Source organism: Euleptes europaea, chromosome 5, assembly GCF_029931775.1.
Source record: "Euleptes europaea isolate rEulEur1 chromosome 5, rEulEur1.hap1, whole genome shotgun sequence".
In the NCBI taxonomy this organism is placed as follows: Eukaryota; Metazoa; Chordata; class Lepidosauria; order Squamata; family Sphaerodactylidae; genus Euleptes; species Euleptes europaea.
The window spans coordinates 79,808,614-79,825,138 of record NC_079316.1 but is presented as its reverse complement, the minus strand read 5'-3'; the positions used below and the strand labels follow the sequence as shown (position 1 = coordinate 79,825,138).

The window sequence follows — 16,525 nt, the reverse complement described above, 5'->3', positions numbered from 1 at the left end:
AGAGCACATCTAGGTAAGTCTAATTTCCAGAGGTCTGGAATGCTGCTGCCATGGAGGGCAAAGACCACAGCAAGACCAGTTGTGACGCCGGCAGTGAATGCGGAAGTGAGTTAAGATAAACATCGCCTCTTGATTTCTACACTCCCTGGGTGCCTGACAGTACCTGTCCCTGCGACAAAGATTGAATGGACACAAGTCTTGACATCAGAAACCACAACATTCAGAAACCAGCGGGGGAACATTTTAACCTTCCAGGACATTCAGTTGCTGGTTTAAGAGTAGCAGTTCTCTTACAAAGGGATTTCGAAGGGAGGTTAGAAAGAGAGACTGCCAAATTGCAACTAATAATGAAGCTCAAAACAATGCATTATCCAGGATTGAATAGAGATCTGGGATTCCTGTCTCACTACCAATGCTAATTTCTCGACGCCTACTCCTCCTCTGCAAATCACACCTAATCCAATCACGTCTGCTAACGTCATTTACTTGCTTTTGACATTTATGTTGCCATTGCATGTCTAATTCACTCTTTTCTACTTAAGGGTAGATGGACTCACATTCTCGCTGTATTTGAAGAAGTAAGCTGTAGCAGCTGTAGCTCATGAAAGCTCATACCCTGCCAGATATTTTGTTAAGTCTCTAAAGGTGCTACTGGACTCTTGCTCTTTTCTACTGCTACTGACAAACATGGGCTACTCATCATGACAGTACCTGTGACACCCAATTGGGAACAGGGGGGAATTGCTGTCTGGATGAGCAGACAGACTCTTATCCTCATTTCACAACACATTCGGAGGTATCATGAGGCCCAACAGTAGTTGAACCCATTTATAATACACTTGTAACCCACCCTACCTTGAACAAGTGTAGAGGTTCCTTCCACCCATTTTATCCTCAGTGCTCCTGTGAATTTGGTTAGGTTAAGACATGGGACTGGCAAAGTCACCCAACAAATTTAATGTCTGTGGAGGTTTGAACCTGGGTCCTCTTGTTCTAAGACCAACACTCAAACCATTGCTCATTTATTTATATATACAGCCCGCCCTCATTCCCAGCAAGCCGGGCTCAGGGAGGGTAACATCTAAAACCACACAAAATCATACAAGTTCAGCATTAAAACACAACAATCATAACGGCTATAAAATGTCAATATGGCACCTGTATAAAAAGACAATTGTAGCCATGGTGAGACCGATCAAGCAGTTAACCCCCACAGATAGCAGAAGTTGTGGGGCGGGGAGATGGGGAAGCCAGCATCGTTGTGACAAACTCGCGGTTCCATTTTGCAGCCCCTGAAGAACTCCTTTGGGTCCCAAAAGGTCCTGACGTCGCAAGGGAGACTATTCCACCACTCCGGGGCCAGGGCTAAAAAAGCCCTGGCCCTTGCTGAGGACAGCCACACATTCCTCGGGCTGGGGACCACCAGTAGATGATACTCTATTGCGCACTCCGCGTGAGACTCTCACAGTGATATACTTGTTACAAATAAAGAAGTGAATATTTTAAGCACAGCTCTTTCGTGAATAACTAACCTGGACACATCCGGCTTCGACAATTCTTTGGCTGTGTTATGTACACGAGGAGGTCCTCCTGCTCTCTGAACAGGCTTTGGGGGGAGCGGCTTGGGAATCCTTTTGGAGTAAAATATAAATTCATTATTGAGGGAGGAGAGGCAGGATTCAGTGGGTGGGCCTGCAATGTTCTCTGCATACACTCCGAGGCTTTTCTGGCTCCCCGCCCGCTTCAGCCTCTTGCATCTTTTGAAAAGCTGAACTGTACGATTGGGGATAGGGCAGGAAGGACTGCAGTGAAAAAGCACACCCTCCGCACGTGTGAGTGGAAATGTTTGGTTTCCAGCTGTAGCTGCGAAACACTAATCAGAGACACTGATGAAAAACACAAAAGAAGTTCTCTCCCCGGAATAAAAACGGGTTAATTTGCAAGAACAGTTGGTAGCAACTTAATAATTATTAGACAAACACGGTTGCCTTTCAAACCGGAGCAAGAAATCAATGCATTCAATTACAAAGGCAACTGTTTTAATCCAGAAAATTATAAACACGGAAAAGAACCATTCAAAATAGTGTAATTGAAGCGATTTCATTTATTTTTTGTCGCGTTTGGGCTGTACCCTATAATTCCCCCCAAAAAACTTTCACACATTTGTCAAACCACCTACATGTAGTTGAGAAGACAGCACCCATGCTTGCTATCCACCATGTATGTTGTGTAATGGGTGACTGGTGGGGTTGCCAACCTCCAGGTACTGGTTGAAGGGAAAAGCAGCACCAGCTCCAATTAACAATAATCACACTGAATTTTATAATGATTATTCAAAAATAATTCAGTATTGGTGTACTATTCTGTACATTTATCAATAATATAATCAAAACAGTCACAACCAAGGTGTCACAGGTTACCCTACTAATGGGAAATAAAGGTTTTTTAACATCAAATAAAATAGAGTCCAAAATGAACGATCCGAGTTCAAATCAAAGTCCAATACCGAGTCCTCTTAAATTTATTAATTAATAATAATCTTCTTAAATTGGAATTTGTATACAACGTGGTTCTGTTGGATATATTTATTTATTACAGAGGTCGTTGTACCCTTATGAAAATTGATCAATCAACTGAAGAAGCTCTTTCCAGGCGAAACACACACAAATCCGGAGGTGTTGTCTTGGATTTGTTGGACCTTGGGCTTTGATGAACATTGTTATTGTTGCAAGTTTAATACCAGATGTTTTCTGGATCTTCCCGGAACCGGTGCATTTTCTTTTAAGAGGACTCGGTATTGGACTTTGATTTGAACTCGGATCGTTCATTTTGGACTCTATTTTATTTGATGTTAAAAAACCTTTATTTCCCATTAGTAGGGTAACCTGTGACACCTTGGTTGTGACTGTTTTGATTATATTATTGATAAATGTACAGAATAGCACACCAATACTGAATTATTTTTGAATAATCATTATAAAATTCAGTGTGATTATTGTTAATTGGAGCTGGTGCTGCTTTTCCCTTCAACCAGTGTTTTTTCAGCACACGTTGTGATTTATTGAGAAACCTCCAGGTACTAGCTGGAAATCTCCTGCTATTACAACTGATCTCCAGCCGATAAAGATCAGTTCACCTGGAGAAAATGGACGCTTTGACAATTGGACTCTATGGCACTGAAGTCCCTCCCCTCCCCAAACCCCGCCCTCCCCAGGCTCCACCTCAAAAATCTCCAGGCATTTCCCAACCCGGAGCTGACAACCCTAGTGGTGGTATGCTGAGGTGACAAAAGATTGTAGTATTGTCCATTGTACTGAATTTAGAGGACTATTACTTTAATGAATATGTGAAGTGGTGCACAGACGTGACAGTATTCACAACAAATTGGGAACATGCACAATATTCCAGAATCCTCAAAAGGGAGCTGTATCATGGAAATCTGAGTGCCATAGGTACAAATATTGCTTCCCATTCAAGACAGTTGGCATGGGCAGAAAAATACCTATATTGACGAAGGTGTGAATTTGAATTTCTAGGGAGGTTCTGTACTGACATTATGAAATAACTCTCCTAATTTGAAGGAGAAAAAGTTGTTGGGAGAAATTAGTAGGCCATATTTCCGTGATCTTTCTATATCTTTTGTGTTCAACTGATTGTAAAATGCACAATCCCTCTCTGTGAAGTTTCTAGCTTCCAGTTAAAAGATTATGGTCTATAGCATGTGGATACATTGTGCTTATCAAACAACTAGGCCATGTTTCTGAAGGTTATATCCCATTTAAATCCCAGGTTACATCCTGAAGATTATATCTCATTTGGTTCCAAGAAAGCTGGTCAACCAGTTACAAGGGGAAACTGTCCAATCAGGCTGGAGAAGTCAAAGATTTATTGTACGTCCTCTTTCTGTGTTTCATAAGCCATAGATCTGCCTTAGGCACCTAGACTAGATGAAGGTCCTTTGAACAGAATACAGGAATCATTTTCAGTGAGTCACAAATATAGAGTTTCACATTGATGAATTACCCGGTTAATGAAGGTGATGATTTTTCCTGTTGCAAGAAAATTAGGTGTTAATTAATTAGTACTTGAAAATTACATTTTAGGTAGTTTATTTCTTGGAGAACATTTCTAAACAATATTCAACAAATGGTATATCCTAACAGTATTCAGAACACGAAGAAAGAGTGAGCCCATTAATGAATTATTGCTAAACTTAATTGTTCAAGTCATTGTTAGTCCTGAAAGGTGCTGCAAAATAAGAAAGCTAAACTACTCATATATTTTTCTTTTGCCAAATCACTATTAGACCACACTCTCCTCCAACACCACATTTCAAAGGAATCTACTTTCTTCCTATCAGCTCCTTCCTATCAGTTTAGAATCTTGTTGCCAATTAATCTGACATTCAGAGTTTATCATGGGACCATCTTTCCCTGGGAGTACCTGCTGACGCATAAATATTGACAATACCATAGAGCCATCTTGGAGCTCTGCTAAAGCTCAAATGCAAACCACCATAGTCTAAACTTTGGGGAGAAACCGTGGCCCCAATAAAGAGCCAGCCTTCCAGGATCTTAGGGTCATGAGTGACAACTGGGAGGGAAAGGGTGACTAAGCAAAACCCAGACAGGGAGTTTCTTAGGAATAAATGTATTGGAACGATAATTGGAGTTTACCACCACAAAGGTATAATCACGGATATACACCGAGAAGAATGGTGGTAAGGCTTAAGAAGAAATTCTAAGCTGAGTAAAAGATTACTCCACTCAAGACAGTAAACATGAGCACTGCAGTTCTGAACAAGACATAGATTTTCCTTTTTTTAACTGTGTGGTAATGCATCCAAATTAATTTGCTGTTGGGTACATGGATTACATCTAATACATGAAAACAGTATGCCCCTGTGCCTCAAGGACTCTGAATTACTGCCCTTTGGTTTTTTTTTTTTAAATATATAAATACAAGGTCTTACCTCTTCCTCAGGAATTTCGTAGACATCTGGGGGAAAAAAGATTTTCTGCACTTAGAAAGAACACAACCAAAATATCCCCATGTGTAATATCAAGTACAAAAATGATACAAAGCATGCATATAAAGTAAGTCTAGCTGAAAAAAATCAGGGGCAATTTCAGTTTTAAAAGTGGGAAAGTTGTATCAGAAAGGGTTTTTTAAAAGTTATTTACATCATTCATGTCAATCCTATGGGAGGTAAGTAATTTTTTATTTAAGCTTTATTAAGATAAACCTGTTTTCATTAAGAATTCATCTTGTAATGCTGCACTGCTGTTAAAATGGAAATAAAAAGCACAGCATAGCTAATTGTTCAAATGCAGCTTTACTGAGATTTTAGTTTTGCTTCACCAAAGGATCCTGCTGATATAGATCTGTTGTTGTTGATAGCCACTAGGGGGTGCTGTTTTATCTGAAAGGACTATTGAAATAACAAAATACTAGTAATTAGTTATGGAGAGGAATCTGATTAATTGCTGGCTTTTATATTTTCAATGGGAGAGTGGCTGTTTTTGGCTTCTCTGTACTTAGCCTTTGGTACACCTTGAAACCTATTTTGCCCCCTGCATTACATGATTCAATTAAGTCGGTAACATGTCTTGTATTCCATTTTAAGAGTCTGCAAGTTGCAAACTAGGGGCTTCTTTCATAATGCCTAAAGTAATTATTTTCTCTCCCCCTTCCCATTTTCTTTTTTTTGCATGAAACATCCAGACTGCTAAATGTTCTAGGGAACTCAAAGGTGTTCTTATTGTTTGTGATACTGTGGCTGGTTCTAATTGAAAAATGATCACCACGGTTACCTGTAATTGTTGTCCATTTTGGGAAAAATCAGGTTTAGCCATCAAAATGAGGGATTCTCCAATGGAAAGAAGATGTTCTTCAGATGGGACTTGGCTATGGGAGTTGCCTGACCTCCATCTACTAGGTAATATTACCCAATGTGACTTCTAAACTTTACCAAACGCATCGTCTAATTAATCTCCAGTTTTCTAAATATAAAAGCTACCATGTTTTTCTTCTGCGGCCTGCCTTACAAGAGACTTGTTCCAATTAGTGCTGAGAAGTCATCTGATGAATTGCTGCTTTTATATTCTCAAAGGGAGATTGACCCATTTTTTTAAACATCTCTATCCCAGTAGCCTTTGATGCATTTTAGAACCTGTTTTATAACCAACAGCGCCTAATTTAATTAAGTATGAAACATATCATTTCAATGCCCTACAAACTCCTTCATCATGCCCTGGACCAACATGGCTACCTACAATTTATGCTTATTAGCATCTACAGATTTGTAGTTAAACTAGACTTTAATGAATGGAGAAATCACCATCTCTGCTACGACTTGTTTATACTATATAGGCTTAATGAAGCCTGTTGAATGCGCCAGAGAGAACAGTGACCAGCTTCCTGGAGAGGGCAATAAAGTACCTTCAGGGCCAATCAATGATCCAAAATTGGCCATGAATACCGTCAATCCACCTTACAGCCAACAGTGCAGAGAAGTTGCTTCCTGAGTGCTCCATCATGAAGTCTGATCGATGTTCGGTGAATCACTTGACTAATCATGTGTTGAAAATCGATCTGGCTGCATGATGGAGTAATTAGTTTCCTTTAAAGTCAGCTGCAAATTTCACAGGGAGGGCCGTGCATTCAGCACTGTTTAGGTTTTTTTTTTTTTTAACTAGTAAATCATTTTTCAGGTGAGCACATATTTTCTAAATGCAGAATGACTCCCATAATGGCAGTAACATTAGTGTGGGTTGTATTTCTGGAAGGGTCCAACATGTTGTAGATTCTAATGACACTGTGCCTGTGACAAGCAGTTAAAATCTCGGCAGCCTGAGATCTCCTCCTGATCTTGCCACCACCCAGAGAGAGGGTGTGTGTCTGTGTGTGTGAGAACAGGGCTATGCTTCCACTTCAATATTATCCCCCCTTTTTTGTTCAGGAGATTTGATAATCTAAAATTTAGAAACAGCTTTCCTAAGTAAATGCTTTTATGTTGGCTTTTAAAGGAGGCCTGAAAAGTGTAAACAAAACTGTAAAATATTAATAAGGTTATTCAGGTGCTGTGAATATCATTCGTGATTGTACAGAAGTATGCCAGATATTCAGTGTAACTGAATGGTCCCTTTTCATTTAAGCATGATTTGCCTTTATTGGAAGGAATCTGAATTCATTTTTGTAACATTTTGTCAATGCATTTTTTTTCCTGTGCAATTTTCATTGTGTTGATGCCATTTTTTCATACCTAATACTAAACAACCACCTCTATACTAATAATACAAGTACAAATTCAGTATAGGGGGACACACAATGAAAAGATCATGTATATTACAAATTTAATCTATAATAACTCAATAATAACAACAGTGTACAGTGCCCTGACCTGGATGGCCCAGGCTAGCCTGATCTCGTCAGATCTCAGAAGCTAAGCAGGGTCAGCCCTGGTTAGTATTTGGATGGGAGACCACCAAGGAATACCAGGGTTGCTGTGCAGAGGAAGGCACTAGCAAAACCACCTCTGTTAGTCTCTTGCCATGAAAACCCCTAAAGGGGGTCGCCATAGATCGGCTGCGACTTGTCGGCACTTTACACACACAAACAGTGAATTTGTACATTTATTTTTTCATACCTAGCATGGAAAGTGACACAGGAGCAGGAGGCAGCGCTGAAGAACTGGGAGGCTCCAGCTTCGTTGTGGGCTTGATAGCTCTGTTCACCGCTGGGGCTGAAAATGACAACAAAAAACACCCAAAAACCATGTGTGTGTTAGGGTTGCCAACCTCCAGGTAGTGGCTGGAGATCTCCTGGGATAACAACTGATCTCCAGGCAACAGAGATCAGTTTTGGAAGGTGGCCTCTAAGGCATTATACCCCATTGAAGTACCTCCCTTCCCTAAACCCCACCCTCCTCAGGCTCCCCCCCCCCCAAATCTCCAAGTATTTCCCAACCCAAAGTGGCAATTCCAGTGTATGTCATGCATGTGAAAACTGAAATCACAGATATTTATGACAGGAAATCTGTTGTGGCCCCAAACAATGTTCTTTGGTATTGTTCTTGCCCATGGTATTAAAAACTCAGTATTTGCTTTTTTAAAAGGTGAGCAGACTCTTTCTCCTAGTAGTGGACTGTGAAGTATGCTTTAAGGCTCCTTAAAGTGAAACAGATATGGGACGTTCAGATTGCATGCTTGCAGATCATAGTATGTGGCTTAAAACAGGATCCAGCAACATTTGCAGAATCCCAAAAATATAAGACCCCCCCACCCCCGAAGAACCTCATAGTTTTGGGGAAAAGTTTAAAAATGTATGAAAGGTTTTTTTTTTAAGAAATCCAAGCTAGGCTTTTGTTTACACCCATTTCTTCCCCTCAAGGCACTTAGCCTTTTTCTCCTGAACACCCATTTTGTTACCAAACAGTGCACTATTTTCCTTTTCACCATGTTTTGGGAAAAAATAAATGGATATACAGTGTTGGCTGCATGCATAATTCTGATAACATTTTGCATTTTTTTAGAACACTACAGAAATGATGGATCTAGTCCTCTTGCAGAACTAGACTGTTTGTGTTTCAGAAGGGACACCTTCCCCATTTACTTGGCTTAATGAAGTTGTGCAAAATGTGGTGTTTACGTTTTATAGGTTGTGAAGGGCTTTCTTCAGTAGGTTCAATGTAATTGTCGTCTTCCTCTTCATCATCAACAGGTACAACGTAATCTGCCTGAGGAACATGTAGAGATGAATTAAAAGACAATCCTCTTCTTGATGTTTGCAAAGATTTTATGATGGCAAGGTGGCTTATAACTTTGATTATGAAGAAATAAAATGAACAAAAAGGATGGGCTATTTAGATGCAGGAACTCCCTAATACAGGAGGGGCAGAGACCAATAATTACAAAATGGGATACTGTGAAGGTATTATGACCATCCACAGCTGCATGCATTTCAGCTCACTGCCCACGAGTCAAAGCTTCTTAGGGCTCTTATGCATGCACAGACACATGTCCATGTCCACATGCGCAGGAGACTTCAAGGTATGCTTCCCATGCAACAATGCTTCTGTTTAACTTGAAGCATTATTACCTGGACACAGAAAGCAACAGAGCAGCCCCTGGTGGTTCAGAGTTCCCTGCGTACTTCAGACTACCAGAGAGATTGACCTCATCGAGATCTCCATGTTTCCTTCATCTAGAGTCTAGGGAGAATCTTCCTGAATGCTTATAGTATATATAGTGCCATGAGCATTGGCAGAGTATTAAAGTGAATCAAACTTCTTACAAGACAGCCCCTGTGATAACAGTGGTTAGATGTCAGATTGGGATCTGGGAGGCCCTGACTCTAATCCCCACTCGGCCATGAAACGTGAGTGTCCCTGGACCAGTTACTCTCTCCTCAGCCTAACTAATCTACCTCACAGGATTGTTTAAATAATAACATGGGAAAGGAGAACCATGTAAATTCCAGAAGAGGAAGGGCATGATAAAAATGTACTAGACAGATACAACAAAAATTTATCATACGAACAATTCTATTAAATGGGACCCATCACACAGTCTATCTTGTAGCGTGAATGTTGGTAAGACATTAGTCTGTACAATGATTGATCTCAGTACCAGGAATTTATGAAGATATCTTTACTTAGCAAGTTGGTAGTTTTCCCTCCTTTTGTCTTACCTGATGAATACCATAATATTTATTTATTTTAAAACGTTTATATTCCATACTCTTATCAAAATGCCCACGATGACTTGCAGAAACAAAATTTAAAACAGTATTCACAACTATAAAATACAGTTTAACTGTCAAATAAAACTCCCTCAGATAAAACAGGGAAACTAAATGACAAGCTCGGGTAAAACCAGAAAAGAGGGGGAGAAATTAAAACATTTGACAGAATGAAAACATCTTTGAGACTGTGCCAGGAGAGCAGTGTGGAGGCACTTCTAAAGGCTTAGTGTCTGGTGCTCATCTACTGTGCCTCAGAGCATCTGATGATTATCTCAACAGGAATGGAGACTCATACAGCATGCTCTTTCAGGTACTCTGTTCTCAGTCTATAAATAACTTTGTAGGTAATAACCAGCACTTTGAATTGTTCCCAGAAGAAAAATGTAAAAGGTAAAGGTAGTGCTCTGCAAGCACTGGGTCATTCCTGACCCATGGGGTGACGTCACATCCCGACGTTTACTAGGCAGTCTATGTTTACAGGGTGGTTTGCCAGTGCCTTCCTCAGTCATCTACACTTTACCCCCAGCAAGCTGGATACTCATTTTACTGACCTCAGAAGGATGGACGGCTGAGTCAACATTGATCCGGCTACCTGAAACTGACTTCCGTTGGGGTTGAACTCAGGTCATGAGCAGAGCTTTTGACTGCAGTACTGCGGCTTACTACTCTGCACCATGGGGCTCTTAAGTAGGCCTTTTAAAATTGGCAAGAGATGGTTCCAATAGCGTACCCCTTCCACCAGCTTAGCTATCATATTTGGAACCAGTTATACCTTCTGAATGATTTTCAAAGGCAGCCTCATGTAGAATGTCTTACAGTAGTCTAACCGGCATGTGATCAGTAAATGTCTCTTGAGGACAGTACAAAGTCAAAATTACTGGAAGAGGTTCCAATATCACCTGTCAAAAACTGTTATTGGTTTGGGGGACTATTTCCTTTGGTTCAGTTCAGACATAACGAACCAGAATTTGTCGCAGCTAGGGTTGCCAACCTCCAGGTAACAGCAGAAGATCTCCTGCTGTTACAACTGATCTCCAGCCGATAGAGATCAGTTCATCTGGAGAAAATGGCTGCTTTGGCAATTGGGCTCTATGGTATTGAAGTCCCTCCCCTCCCCAAACCCCGCCCTCCTCAGGCTCCACCCCCAAAACCTCCCGCCGGTTGCGAAGAGGGACCTGGCAACCCTAGTCACAGCATAATCCTGGTTTATTGTTGGTCATGTGTTGTAGCAGTCTTCAGCTATTTCCAATTTGTTAACAACGTGAGTTAAACTGAGATATGGAGGTTTCCCAGTAACTGATGCTTTGAAACAGGATTTGCCCTTGCAACGAACCAGGTTGGTGACTGTCAAGTTTTATTTGTTTGTAGAATCTGAATTGAACCAACCACCTGCGAGAGAACAGAACTTTCCTCTCTCCTCCCACTGCAGCCAACATACCCCTGAAATGATGCTTCTGGGATTCTGGGACTCTACAGGAACAGCACTGCGGAGTCTTGCAGTGGGAGGAGGGGAAACTGGTGAAAACCCCTCCCCTCTGTCAGTGGGAGTGCCCTTCTGCTAGGCCATTGGATTCAATTCATTATGTCCCTCTTTGCTTTATTCTCGGTTGTACAGAAAGGACATTATTAAAGCAAATCAATATGATGTTCAGGAAGAGGAAAGTGTTTTCTGTAGATCCTTCACCTTTCATCCTTTTTTTAGTCTTTTATGAATAGTGACCCTAAGGAAATAAATGCCTCCTATCATCATTTGGTATTTGTGACATCTTAATGGTTTAGTCCCAAGAACCATTTAGAGTTACAAAATTAATTTCTGAGGCTTTATATAGAGATTAATGAGAATAGGCTTTCTTTCTTAGCTTAGAATCTATACACTACATACTATTATATATTATATTGTCTATATTAGACCATGCGTATAGACAAAGTATATATTATTAGTTTCAACAACAAAAATATGCAGTGCTGTTCATCTCTTAATTACATCGATTGAGAGGCTCAGTATACGGTATCAGTACCATACAATTTTAATCAAGTATCGCAATACAATTAGTTCATATGAAGGTTTGAATATATATTTAGATACCTTTTGCTTTGTTAAAGACCTATTTTTTCTTAAGATTTAAAGATGAACTTTTAGAATAATGCAAGAAGGTATAGACCAACCTAGAACCACTCCAAATAGTAATTGCTGAAGATCTTGTTGCAGGCGTGGGCACTGATTATGTATAAGGTGCATATGTTATATGTTTTGTTTTATGTTGTTTTGAAAGTAAAAACTTAATTTAAGAAATTAATTTCTGAGGCTTATAACTAGCCTGATTTACCCAGAAGTATTACCTCATTGTCGGCGCATTCCTGTTGTTTCAGAGGGATTTGTGGCTTCAGAGCGAGAGTCGGAGGTGGCAAAGAGGCCAGCGTCTTTGGTTTAGATGACGGTTGACCCGGCAGAGTAGGTAGCGGCTTAGCAATGGGCCGAGGCTGCTGTTGGCTAGACCGATTGTCTATAAATGAAAAAGGAAATCCAGGAATACTTGTTAGGTTTTTGAATGGCTGCCTACAACCTTTCCCATGTTTATTTTATCTACTTATAGAACAAAGAAGATCAAGTTAATTCATGCCATTATATTCCCTTTTACTATGTATGAGTGTGAAAGGTGGACAATGAAGAAAGCTGATAGGAAGAAAGTAGATTCCTTTGAAATGTGGTGTTGGAGGAGAGTGTTACGGATACCGTGGACTGCCAAAAAAACCCACCAAATCAGTGAACTCTAGATCAAATCCTGAACTGACCCTAGAAGCTAAAATGACTAAACTGAGGCTATCGTATTTTGGTCACATCATGAGACAACAAGAGTCACTGGAAAAGACAATCATGCTAGGAAAAGCTGAAGGCAGCAGGAAAAGAGGATGACCCAACAAGAGATGGATTGACTCTATAAAGGAAGCCACGGCCCACAATTTACAAGATCTGAGCAAGGCTGTTAAGGATAGGATGTTTTGGAGGACATTGATTCATAGGGTCGCCATGAGACGGGAGCAACTTGATGGCACTTAACACACAAACTTATAGAACAACAGCACTTTCACAAGTTGGGTGTTGGTGGACCTCTTCACATGATAAAATCTGGGGATGTAGCCATATTAGTCAAAAGGATCACTTATTTTAATGTGAAAACTGTGTTTTTAGACCTCTTATTTCCCCACATACTTTGCTTGAAATTTCCTTGATACAGTTGCAAATAATGCCGCTTGATAAGATGTATTTTTATCTTTATCAGACAATAGATACACAGTTATATTCTGTGATGACCGACAAAAACATTGAGAAAGATAAACACACAAAAATCCCTTTTTGGGGAATTATGCAAAGGGTAACACAATAAGCAATGGACTACATCTTCAACATGACCTCTTTGGCATATACACAGCCTATCTTTAATAGAGATATGCAGATACCTGTCCTCCAAATATGCTGTAGGAAACTCCATACCATTTGAGAACAAAGTCTGTGTATAATCTTGTTCTCTGCACCATGCCAGCGTGGTATAGTTGTTAAGAGGGGTGGACTCTAATCTAGAGAACCGGGTTTGATTCCCCACTCCTCCATATTAGCAGTGGACTCTAATCTGGTAAACCAGTTTGGTTTCCCCACTCCTATGCATGAAGCCAGCTGGGTGACTGTGGACTAGTCACAGTTCTCTTCGAGCTCTCTCAGCCTCACCTACCTCACAAGGTGTCTGTTATGGGGAGGGGAAGGGAAGGAGATTGTAAACCGGTTTGATTCTCCTTACAAAGGTAGAGAAAATCAGCACATAAAAACCAACCTTCTTCTTCATGCGGTACTGCCTGTTGTATAGAAAGAGCCTATTTGCAAACAAGTTGTAGGTATGCATCTTCCTCCAACAGAAGAGCCACATAAATTGGAGGAATGCTCCTTCCATTCAAGATAGAATATATGCTAGAATATTTTCTGTGATGTACAAAGCAGAAACGAAACATTCTCTCCTGCTTGAGTCTATAAAACAAGTTATCCTATTCAGGCTCAGTATCCAACGACTACTGGAAGATAGTAACACACAAACTTCGAGATGTGTGGCCGAATTCTGTGCTGCTATCTATAAGGCCCGAAAGGATGTAATGTACAAATAGGTACAATTTGAATAGATAAACGTTTTAGAAGCTAGTTTGCTTACCTTTTTAGATATGGGATTTTATTGATATATTTTATTTTGCGGACTTTTCGATTGTCTGATATTGTTTTATTACAATTTATGTAGCTCTTGATTAGATGTTCTACTTTTGGTCAAATGACCGTAAAATAAAGATTGATTGATTGATTCAGGCTCAGTTCTGAGAAGGAGACCATTTAAATTCTCCCCATTTCCTTCAAATTCTGGACTGTCTACATAATACAAGGAATACAGGAACGGCATGTGGAATTACCTGCGTATTCTCCTCTGGAAATTGAGAATGCTGCAGGAATCTTCTTGTTTTCCTTCTCACTTGGAGGGGGCTCATAGCTGTCATCGCCATTGTCTCCATTGGGAACCACGTATGTGTCTGAATCAGGATCATCAGGATTCTCATAATCACTGTTATCCTAGAAATAAGATATTGGTTGTTTTCTAAATAAGCTGTGACTTACAGCACCCGGTATTCCCAGGCGGTCTCCCATCCAAGTACTAACCAGGCCCAACCCTGCTTAGCTTCCGAGATCAGATGAGATTGGGCATGTTCAGGCAGACTCCTCTTGTGAGATAACCAAATTTTGTCTTTGGTCTTGTGGGATTCATAAACGGCTGATTGAAAACCTTGCCTCATAGATGATTTTTCCCCCTCCCCCTCTACAAACCATCTGTCCCAGAATCATCAACATATTTTATTATTTTAACATAACTTTTAATCTTGTAGCGAAATATTTGATTTGATTTGAAGCTGTGACTTGGAATGTTTTTCAGATACCACAGAACTGGGTTTACTCTACAAGGTGTCCTTTGGAAAATAAATTATCAGAACAAGTGAGCAGTTGTTGTGACAGCCTTGGGATTCAATGTTCACGCTTGCTCATTTTTTGACTGTAGATTTCTACTCAGCACAATGGTGTGGATCCCACAGCTGCACGTGTAAAGGTGAGCACAGAGGTGGTTCTTTCCTAACCTTCTCAGCAGCAGATTTGGTATTTTGTAAGGCAAGCAAAAGAAATGATTTAGAATTTAGAGGTCATAATTAATAGGGTTGGATCCTATGAATCCATACAGCTAATGGCAGAACTTTGCCCCAGTGCAGGGAGTCTTCATGGTTCTTCCACTGGAAGAAGGCTCAGTGTCCCAGAGGAAATCTCTGGCACTAGCAGAACAATAGGCTCCAATCCATGGTCATTTAACTACAACGATGGATGTGTCAATTCTGTACTCACAAATTCATCTGACCACTGATCCTCGTCCTCTCCAGGCTCTAAAGCAAACAATTGGATGAAGTTAGCCAAAATCTTTGAAGAAAAATCATGTTAGCAAAAAACCAGAAACTTTTTTAAAACCCAAAACTTCACTTACAAATTCCTGTTCTGAAATTTTCACAGAGTTTTCTAAATATATGTTGGACGATATTCATACTGGTTCTTAAACATCCCAGTAGTTATTGTGTACACTTTAGTGAAATGCCACTGCTATCAGTGGAACTGAAGTAAACGTTGAAATATTTCATGGTTTGTTCTTAAGTATACTTTGGGAAGTAAGCCTTGCTGTGTTCAATTTAAACATGCTTAATTCTAGGTTGCAACTGCCACTCGTTTCAAAGGACTTTAGGCATGTCTAAAATTAGCTGAACTAAGCACAACTATTGCTTGACAATAACTTTATGGCTGCCTACTATGAATTTTAAAATATCAATAAGGGAAAGATGCTACTCCCCAAACACTGAAGGGAACCAGAGAAGATAACAACTGAATGAATGATTCAAATGTGCAATAAACAGAAGTCAACCAAAAAAGTCACTAGATGACTTTGGATCAGTCATTTGCTCACAGCTAATCTACCTCAAAGGGTTGTTGTGAGAAAGCAGTGGGATCATCCTATCCCTGTATGACACCCTGAACACCTTGAAGAAAAGGTGGGATATAAGTGTGAAGAATGGATGAATTCATAAGGGTGCAGAATCAACAAGCCTGAACTGCCCTAGAAGCTAAAATAACTAAACTGAGGCTATCATACTTTGGTCACATTATGAGAAGACAAGACTCACTGGAAAAGACAATCATGCTAGGAAAAGTTGAAGGCAGCAGGAAAAGAGAAAGGCCCAACATAAGATGGATCGACTCTATAAAGGAAGCCACGGCCCTCAGTTTGCAAGACCAGAGCGAGGCTATTAATGATAGGACATTTTGGAGAACACTGATTCATAGGGTTGCTACGAGTTGGAAGCGACTTGACGGCACTTCACACACACACATCAAAATTACCAACAAACGGGTGGCTCCATAATGAGGCCAACTGAGGCAGTTGCCTCAGGTGGCAGATTTTTTTTTGTGGGAGTGGGGACAGCAATGTCCCACCTTCCGATCTCCTCCATGACCACCTCATCTTTATCGCCTCTGCTATGACTCTCCTTGTCCTTTGGCTCTGGCTCTTCCGGGTCTCTTTCAAAACAGCGTTACACATCTCATACGCCCAATATGGGTTTCCATACTCTCACAAGATTCCTCCCCTCATAAAAGTTTGGCCACTTTCTTACAAGCGTTTGGGAAGACCAGCAGAGCATTCTGGCCTGCCACACAGTTTTT

General features: G+C 40.4%; 1 protein-coding gene and 1 pseudogene across 1 annotated transcript in view; both read right to left on the bottom strand.

Moving 5' to 3' along the window:
• The window catches only part of BLNK (B cell linker), a 114,831-nt gene that overhangs the window by 16,330 nt on the left and 81,976 nt on the right, over positions 1-16,525 (bottom strand). The window contains exons 7-14 of the mRNA XM_056849954.1: positions 15,164-15,201; positions 14,191-14,347; positions 12,085-12,248; positions 8,650-8,737; positions 7,649-7,744; positions 4,973-4,998; positions 4,024-4,049; positions 1,533-1,631 (exon numbers count right to left, since the gene is read on the bottom strand). Of these exons, the coding sequence (XP_056705932.1) occupies positions 1,533-1,631; positions 4,024-4,049; positions 4,973-4,998; positions 7,649-7,744; positions 8,650-8,737; positions 12,085-12,248; positions 14,191-14,347; positions 15,164-15,201 (694 nt within the window). The remainder of the gene's footprint in view (positions 1-1,532; positions 1,632-4,023; positions 4,050-4,972; positions 4,999-7,648; positions 7,745-8,649; positions 8,738-12,084; positions 12,249-14,190; positions 14,348-15,163; positions 15,202-16,525) is intronic.
• LOC130478464 (5S ribosomal RNA) lies at positions 14,386-14,505 on the bottom strand (annotated as a pseudogene).